General features: G+C 36.3%; 1 protein-coding gene across 1 annotated transcript; it reads right to left on the reverse strand.

Moving 5' to 3' along the window:
* Positions 1–736: 736 nt before the first annotated feature.
* Positions 737–3,344, reverse strand: LOC114270650 (ATP-citrate synthase alpha chain protein 2-like). The gene is made up of 6 exons (XM_028212201.2): positions 3,239–3,344; positions 2,025–2,120; positions 1,734–1,835; positions 1,508–1,624; positions 1,303–1,419; positions 737–1,036 (listed from the first exon to the last, which is right to left on the reverse strand). The coding sequence occupies exons 1-6, from the start codon at positions 3,257–3,259 to the stop codon at positions 965–967; spliced, it is 525 nt and encodes a 174-aa protein (XP_028068002.1). The 5' UTR covers positions 3,260–3,344; the 3' UTR covers positions 737–964.
* Between the last annotated feature and the right edge of the window lie 6,266 nt (positions 3,345–9,610).

The following is a 9,610-nucleotide window of genomic DNA, read 5'->3' on the forward strand; positions in this document are numbered from 1 at the left end:
TATCCTTTGCTTTTCAGTAGGACTTCCCATTGTCAGATGACAAACAAGAATCCATTCCCAGCTTGTTGGTCTTGCAGATGTTAATTCTTGAATTGAAAATTAGCAAAACCTTCCCTCCTTACAGAGGACATCTGTTTCTTGACGGTTCAATTGCTTCATCTTATCAAATCAAACCCACACAACAATGATATCTGCTTTTGTGTGTCTGACTACGACTCTGAAAAGTAAACTTCTCTGCGAGGTGAACTCGGGATCGGGCTACACTTCAAGCTGAGTTTGGATAGGCATGAGGCCCGAGAAGACTTGACGGATGGTTTTAGTGAAAGAGGAGGAAGGTTTGGTAAAGACTTTGTAAGGGTTTAGGAAGGGAACACTTGTAACAGAAATTTTATTATCATCATCTAAATACGGGACTCAGATTAATTTCTCTCACTTCAAATTGAGTTTGGAAAGACTCTCAGACAAACCGAAAGAAAAAGAAAAATTGGTCATGCTAGAAGCTCTTCATTTTTTTTTCAGTCTGTGAACACATCAACTGACAACAGACACGCCTTTTTTCTTCATTGACACATTTCTCCCTCAATAGGCAACAAAATATGCCAAAAGAAATTGAAATAGAGCATGCACTTATTCATGCTTCTTATCTTAGAATATCAAAGAAATATGTCATATGTCAAATAGTTTGTATAGAGAAATCTATAATATATAAAACAGAGAGGAATGGGAAAGCTAGCCGGACAGGAAAATTAAACCAGACCTTTCAAGGTCGCTAATATATATAAGTTGATGAAATACAAGGCAAGCAGGTTTGCAGCAGTAACTGTTTTCAGAACTTATACATTATACATTAAAACAATCCAATCCCAGTCTCCCCTTACGAAACTTCGATAAATAACTCACTCTCTTCACAAACATGTTAAAAAGACTCTTGCACATATACAAAAATTCAAATTAAGATGGGATCTTATGCCTCAGACATGATGCACTCAATTGCTTGCTTGCATATTCCAGTCATTGTTGCCTCAGTCCCAAAAACCTGCATTAGAGTTTTCTCACAGTCAAAATTTAAATAGTAAAACAGAAGTTTAAAAATAATCAATTGATCAAGAAGCGAAGGCTGCCAGACAGACTGCAATATCAAACTTGAAGTTGAAATGTTGTGACATGCAGCCCAAACATTATATTTAGTTTTCTTTTTTTGTTGTTGAAATATTCAAATCGGTTAAATATGATTTTTGAGTACGACTGATTAGAGCTGTTTGTAATATGTGATAAAGATATAGCCGAGATCTTATCTCATACCTCCAGAGGAACCCCTAGTTCCTCACCCAGGGCACGCATCTTTGCCAAACCAGTCTGATAGTTTGGACCACCGCTTCTCACATAAATATGCATTCTCGCTGCTTTTAGCTTGGATTCCTAAAGTCACAGAAGAGGTATATGTGAGCATATAAAAGTGAAATTAGATTATCAAGTTGCTTTTATAAAAGAAGCAAAATGTCTCTACCTTCTCCCTTAGTGCTCTAATAATTCCATTAAAAGTAACAGCAACATCAGTGAAATTAGCTATGCCACCTCCTATGAGAAGAACCCTTTTACGACCATCAGGATTTGCAGTGGCACACTGCAAAATCAAGGGAATGTTAGATGCTACCGGTAACGGTGGATATGTAAATTACATCAAGAAATGAAAAGAAAAGCCTCAAATGCAAGAAATATTGACAAGCTCTTACATCAATGACAACCCTAGCATATTGCAACACCTCTTCCTCATTAGGAGCACCACTATACTCTGCATAATTCCCAAGTTCTGATGCATAACCCAAGTCTCCAACCTAAATGAGAAAAAGAAACCCACATACAAGGCATCCAAGAAACTAAGAGGGACAAAGGGATTATGGGAAAATAAGCGCCACATACGCTCATTTACAATAAACAGATGGGATAAAAAGTAAACAAGCAACAAAATAGTCCAGCTGAATTGTAAGCTATGAATCACATGAATGGTATATTAAGAAACTCACAGTATCAGCATAAATAACACTTGCACCACCACCAGCTATCATGGTCCAGATGCGTCCTTTGGGGTTCAAAACAGTGAATTTTAAGGAAGCACTTGTCTGCAACATTGTCAACAGATCCCAACTTATTAGTTGCTGCCATGGATGCAATTTAAGCCTTTAAAACTAACCCTCTCACATAAAACAGTAAGACAATGCACAAATGATTGAGCAGAAATATAATTCTTGTCAAACAGGGTAAAAATTGACTGTATACTCAACCATTTCCGTCCAGCAGATATTAGATGCTTCAAGTTAGAGAAAGTCTTCCTCTTTATTGGGATAAATTGGTGAGAGTCCCTTGACCTTAGACCATTGCAGTTTTTGGATAAATTGGTGATACTCCCTTGACCTTTAGCCATTACAGGAGAGCAAGGGCCATTGGTGCAGTGGAGAAGCATCAGACCCCTAGGGATTAGCCAAGCTCGGTACCCGAGTTCGAGCACTAGAAACCCCTTCCTTTTCCTTTTCCCTTCCCCTCCCCCTCCCCCTCCCCTGACCAAAAAAAAAGGCCATTCCAAGCCAACTCATTCAATTATCCATTTCTTACCATGCCAACATATAGGTACCATGAATTTGTAGCATAATAGAATAAAGGATACTGGAACTTGTAAACTATTAAGTTTTGAATTCCATTAACCTCTAACAGGACCACACAAATTAGAATACTATTGAGGCTGCTTGCTGTTGGACAATTTTAGGGTCTTGAATGTGATATCAAGGAATGGGGACTAAACTGGGTATAATTTGAATGTGATGTCAAGGAATTTCCATTTGATCATGGCTTTGGTTGCTGTATCCCCAAAGTTTGGCTGTCGAATGCATCCACACAAGCTAAATCAAGCATAGTAATTTGAATGTGATATCAAGGAATTTCCATTTGATCATGGCTTGGTTGCTGTATCCCTAAAGTTTGGCTCTCAGATGCATCCACACAAGCTAAATCAAGCATAAATCCCGTCGACCAGTTCCAAGACCAAAATCATTCACAATGGAGCACTTAAAAAGTGTTAGAAACAATAGATTTTTTATATCTGCAGACTCCACGGCCTTCCACAGCTCTACATGACAAATGAGATCTATGTACTTGAATACATGCATAACTGAATGGTATCTTGTTGCTCAAGTTGGTCACTGAGATGCTGGTCAGAAGAAATCGAAGTCCAGAACTTCCTAACCTGGGATCGGTAGGAAATCATAGGTTTCAAAATTTCCTTGCCTTTCCTGACATCTAGTTGAGAGTGATATATAATGCACACTAGTTATAACCCAACTAGAGACCATTTGCATAACAGTCATTTGGAATGCCATAAGCAATAAATGAATGCAAACTAAGGGGACTTTCATAGAACAATAGACAACATGAATGCAAAGTGTAATATCTTTGACAACTACCTTTTCATCCTGTTGGAGAAAATACCAGAAACTAAACAATATTATTGATAAATGATGCAAAGAAAATGAGATACAAATAGATCAGGCTGAGGCACGGATATCTCGTTTTCTTTAAGGAGATCAAGCCCACTGCGGTAGGAAGAATCCAAATACCGATGCAGCAGTCACAATACTATGACTTGTCCCCTCCAGGATACAACAGCCCGACCACTTGTCGTATGGTTCAGGCCAACTCTGCACAAGATAGTGAACCCAAAGCTCCACCAATAAAACACCCTTCTTTGCTAGTAATCTCTCTTGTATAGAATAGTTGATCTCTATAGATAGAAAAGAGTAGACTATATATAGGCTATAAGGACCTTACAGTTACACCAAAAATAATAACCATTAAACAAGAAAATGGTTACACCAAAATAATGACCATTAAACAAGAAAATGGTTACACCAAAATAATGACCATTAACCAGGTTCATGAATTCTATTTAACCTCCATTTATGACCAAGAGGTTACCAAAGTAATAAAACCCCATTTATGAAAAAGATAAACCAATAAATAAATATAAGATATTAAAATGGTCCAACAATCCCCCACTCATTTTAATATCAACAAGGATAAAAGAGATTACCAAACAAAGATAGACTAGTATGCATCATGAAGGTGTGCTCTGCATTGAACCTTCATTAGTGAAACAGCAACCTCTACTCCAGAGTCAGTAGTGGTCTCAGACTTGAACTATGACTGCTTAGGGGAAATAAAGTATTACTGCTCACACATAATAATCCAGGTGTTGACATGAGCTTTAACAGCCAGCACATTACGGCCTTGTGCTAATCCCAGTTTTCATGAGCATATTTGAGAATAAGCCTTGTTCACATAGAAAGCGGCCCCACTTTCATGCTCACATAGGTGAAATCTGTAAAGGTTGTTCCTGTAATTTACACACCCCACTCAACAAGAGCTACAGAATTTCATTAAGAGTATAAAAACTCAACCCTCCAACATTACAGGACAAATGCACTTACATCATAGGGATGGATAACAAAATATTAAAGAGTGCATTTTTACAACCACCATATGATTCGTTCTTCCCATTGAACCTAGTTACAGGATCTCTGGTCCCTAGGTTGGGTATCCTCATACATGGTTTTTGATTTTATAGGCTTCAAACCCATCCCCCTCGATGTATTCCAGACCCTATCTCTCGCCAAGGCCTTGGTTAACGGATCCGCAAGATTATCACAAGATCTTACATAATTCACAGTTATGATGCCATTACTCAAATAGGATCTCACATTACTGTGTTTCCTTCTAATAGGTCTGGATTTACCATTATAAAAATGATTGTTCACTCTACCAATAGCAACAGTGCTATCACAACGAATTAACACAGGAGGAATTGGTTTTTCCCCAAAAGGAATTTCATGTAACAAATCTCTCAACCAATTCGCTTCCTCACATGCTGAAGCTAATGCTATAAGCTCAGCTTCCATTGTAGAATTAGCAATTATCGTCTATTTTTTAGACTTCCAACATATAGCACCACCACCCAAGGTAAAAATAAAACCCGAGGTAGAGAGAGAATCACCTGACAAAGTGTTCCAATCGGCATCACTATATCCCTCAAGTACCGCAGGATACTTGTTATAAAACAAACCATAATTTTTTGTTCCAAATAAATATCTCATAATTCTTCCCATGGCTAGCCAATGATCTTGACTTGGTTTGCTAGTAAACCTGCTAAGTACTCCAACAGCATATGCAATGTCAGGTCTAGTACAGTCAGTAGCATATCTCAAACGACCAATCATGCTAGCATATTCCTTTTGATTAACCACTTCTTTTTCATTTGTTTACAACAGACAAATGTATGCTTGCATCAGAAGGAGTAGCAACATGTTTACAGTCTAGAAAATTATATTTCTTTGAAATTTTCTCAACATAATGCGACTGATTAAGAAAAATGCCATCCTCAGTCTTGGTAATTTTAATTCCCAAAATAAAATTAGCTTCACCAAGATCTTTCATATCAAAGTGGCTATTAAGCATATTTTTAGTCTCATTTATAATACGCAAATTAGAGCCAAAGATAAGTAGATCATCCACATATAGACTAATAATCACATGTGCATTCTCACAAGTTTTATAATATATACACTTATCACATTCATTAGTCTTATAGCCATTCTCAAGCATGCAGGAATCAAATTTCTCATGCCACTGTTTAGGAGCTTGTTTTAAACCATAAAGGGATTTAGTTAGCTTACACACTTTGCTTTCTTGGCCAGGCTCCACAAAGCCTTCAGGTTGGTCCATGTAAATCTCCTCATCTAGATCTCCATTTAAAAATGCTGTTTTTACATCCATTTGATGAATTTTTAAATCATGAATTACAGCCACTGCAATCAACAGTCTAATGGATGTTACTCTAGTAACTGGAGAAAAAGTATCAAAGAAATCAAGATCAACTTGTTGCTTAAAACCTTTAGCGACAAGCCTCGCTTTATATTTATCTATAGTTTCATCCGGTTTAAGTTTTTTACGAAGGACCCATTTACACCCAATAGTTTTACAACCTGGAGGTAAATCCACTAACTTCCATGTTTTATTTGAAAGTAGTGAGTCTATCTCATCATTTACAGCCTCTCTCCAGAAAATAGCATCAGGTGATGATAAAGCTTCTTGTACCGTATGAGGAATTTCTTCCACATTGTAAAGATAATAGTCAGGGCCAAAATCTTTTTCAACTCTAGCTCGTTTACTTCTTCTTGGTTGGATTTGAAAATTATCTTTTTCTTGAAAAACTTGAGAAGGAATAGAAGAGCTAGGCATAGATAAAATATTTTCAGATATTATTTGACCCCCACTATTTCTAGATTTGAAAGGAAATTTATTTTCATGAAAAATAGCATCACCTGATTCAAAAATAATATTATTTTCCATATCAAAAAATCTATAAGCTGTACTATGCAACGCATACCCAAGAAAAACACAAGTGGTAGCTCGTTCACCCAATTTAGGTCGTTTAGGATCTGCAAGCCTCACAAAAGCTAAACAACCCCAAACCCTCAAACAACCTAGATTTGGTTTATGCCCCCGCCACAACTCATAAGGGACAATTTTAGTCTTTTTGTGTGGCACTCTATTTATCACATGGCAAGCTGTCAAAATAGCCTCACCCCAAAAATTTGAGGGAGCACCTGAATCAATAAGCATAGCATTCGTCAAGTCAATTAACGTTCTATTTTTTCTTTCAACTACGCCATTTGATGAAGGTGAATATGGTGGAGTAGTCTCATGAATAATTCCCAATGACTGAACAAAAGAGTTGAATCCTAGAGATTCATACTCCCGGCCTCTATCACTTCTAATTCTTTTAATCTTTTTACCGAATTGATTTTTCACTTCAAGAAGGAATTCTTTAAATTTCTCAAAAGCATCACTTTTATTTTTTAATAAATATACGTTTGTATATTTTGAAAAATCATCAATAAAAGTGATAAAATATCGGTTACCACCCCGAGTTAAAATTCCTTCAAACTCACACAAATCAGTATGAAATAATTCTAGCAATTCGGTATTTTTTTCAACACTTTTATGAGGCCTCTTTGTAATTTTTGCTTTACTGCAAACTTCACATTTCTCAAAATTTTGTGTCACTTTAGGAATTAATTCTAAACTACTCATGATTCCACATATTTACTATTTATATGACACAAGCGAGCATGCCATAAATTAATAGAAGACAACATGTAAACCGAATTAGTAGATGGTTTATTAATCTCAACATTCAATTTGAACATTCCATCACAAGCATAACCCTTACCCACAAAAATACCCTTCTTGGTAATCACATTTTGATCAGATTCCATAGTTTGCTTAAAACCAGCCTTATTCAACAAATAACTTGACATCAAATTCTTCCTCATGGACGGTGTATAAAGCACATCTTTTAAAGTAAGCACACGTCCAGAGGTGAATTTTAGATCAACCTCACCACTCCCAAGTATCTTGGTTTGACTAGAGTCACCAAGCATAATTGTTTTCTCATCATCAAAGGGAGTATACACCTTGAACCAAGTTTGATCATAACAAACATGTCTATTAGCACCAGAATCTGTCCACCAACCGTCCACATAATTAACCATGCAAATGTCTGTAATCATAGCCACAAATGGCTCCTCGATAACGTTAGCCTTTGGGGCAGGTGCACGTTTTCGGAATTTGCAAGTTCGAGCAATATGCCCACTTTTGCCACAGACAAAGCATGTAAAATTTTGTGGAGGTGATGGACCTTGGTTCTTATCTGGATTAATCCACTTATTGTGAGGTTTACCATAATTCTTCATATTCTTTTTATAAGGCTTCAAATAAGCATTCTTGGAATTATGACCTTTGGGTAAGTTATTATTTGCAGAAACAAAGTTTACCTTTGTGGTAGAATTGCCATTACCCGCTTGTGTTATTAATGCATCTTGGCCTCTAGCCTCCTCTTCTACTCGGATGCGAATGATCAACGTCTCTAAAGAAGTCTCCTTTTGTTTGTGACGCATACTCTTTTGGAATTCTCTCCAGGATGGCGGTAGCTTGTCAACAAGTCCTGCAACTACCAAGTTGTCACCAATCTTGATGCCTTCAGATCTTACTTCTGCAACTATCATTTGGAAATCTTGTGCTTGCTCCACAACGGATTTTCCATCTACCATTTGGAAGCGGAAAAACCGGCTAGCTGCATACTTTTTTGCTCCAGCCTCTTCGGTATCATACTTAGTCTGTAAAGCTTTCCAAATTTTCTTTACGGAAGTGTAAGTAGTGTCATAGTAATCATAAAATTGATCAGCAAGGCAATTCAAGAGATAAAAGCGGCATTTATACTCATCTGTATTATAGGAAGCCACTTTTGCTTCATGTGCCTCATAGTCTTCATCATTCATCTCCTCGGTTGGGATTTTGTTCGGATTCTTTTCGGTAAGAACATATGCAACTTTCAAAAGGCTAAGGTAAAAACGAACTTTTCCTTTCCACCTCTTAAAATGAACTCCTTTGAACTTGAAAGGTTTGTTGAGATCTCCAATTCCATCATTGGTTTTTTCTGGTACTTGTTCCATGGTTGATCTCCTTAAAATTGTTGGAGAAAATACCAGAAACTAAACAATATTATTGATAAATGATGCAAAAAAAATGAGATACAAATAGATCAGGCTGAGGCACGGATATCTCGTTTTCTTTAAGGAGGTCAAGCCCACTGCGGTAGGAAGAATCCAAATACCGATGCAGCAGTCACAATACTATGACTTGTCCCCTCCAGGATACAACAGCTTGACCACTTGTCGTATGGTTCAGGCCAACTCTGCACAAGATGGTGAACCCAAAGCTCCACCAATAAAACACCATTCTTTGCTTGTAATCTCTCTTGTATAGAATAGTTGATCTCTATAGATAGAAAAGAGTAGACTATATATAGGCTATAAGGACCTTACAGGTACACCAAAAATAATAACCATTAAACAAGAAAATGGTTACACCAAAATAATGACCATTAACCAGGTTCATGAATTCTATTTAACCTCCATTTATGACCAAGAGGTTACCAAAGTAATAAAACCCCATTTATGAAAAAGATAAACCAATAAATAAATATAAGATATTAAAATGGTCCAACACATCCAATGAGTGAATGAATGTCTCTGTAGGGCTCGGAACCCTTCCAAAAGGCAGCGGAAATTCTACATTACCCCACCTGCAGAAGTTAACGCAAAAGTTTTACAAAAATAAAAAATTTTAAGTTTTACAAAAGTTTTTTTCAAATATATATATATATATATACTTTTTACATCTTTCTAATGGATCTAAAAAGTTTTACAAAAAAATTTAAAAATAAAAAATCATATAGATAAAAAAGTTAAGAAAAATGTGAGCTTTTATGTGGGATCCCAAACTCACCCTAAAATGTGAAAGAAGTAAAATTATTTACACGTTTTTATTACTACTTTAACCAACAACAAAAAATTAGATTATTTTTTTTACTATATCTTATTCTTCTTCTTCTTCTATTCCCCGCACAACTAAACAATTAGAAGAAGAAAAACAACAAGAGAGTTGATTGGTTTATAATTTTTGAATTGAGAGATTAATGGTATATCCTAAAAATTGAATA

This window comes from Camellia sinensis, chromosome 7 (genome assembly GCF_055761805.1).
Source record: "Camellia sinensis isolate YWXY chromosome 7, ASM5576180v1, whole genome shotgun sequence".
NCBI lineage: Eukaryota > Viridiplantae > Streptophyta > Magnoliopsida > Ericales > Theaceae > Camellia > Camellia sinensis.

Excerpts from the sequence above, each read along its gene's own strand:
- LOC114270650 (XM_028212201.2), bottom strand. The coding sequence starts at position 3,259 with ATGATTTCCTACCGATCCCAG. Across the intron at positions 1,836-2,024 it reads GTGTTATTTATGCTGATACT|GTTGGAGACTTGGGTTATGC; the intron begins GTGAGTTTCTTA and ends TTTCTCATTTAG. Across the intron at positions 1,420-1,507 it reads TTAGAGCACTAAGGGAGAAG|GAATCCAAGCTAAAAGCAGC; the intron begins GTAGAGACATTT and ends CTGTGACTTTAG.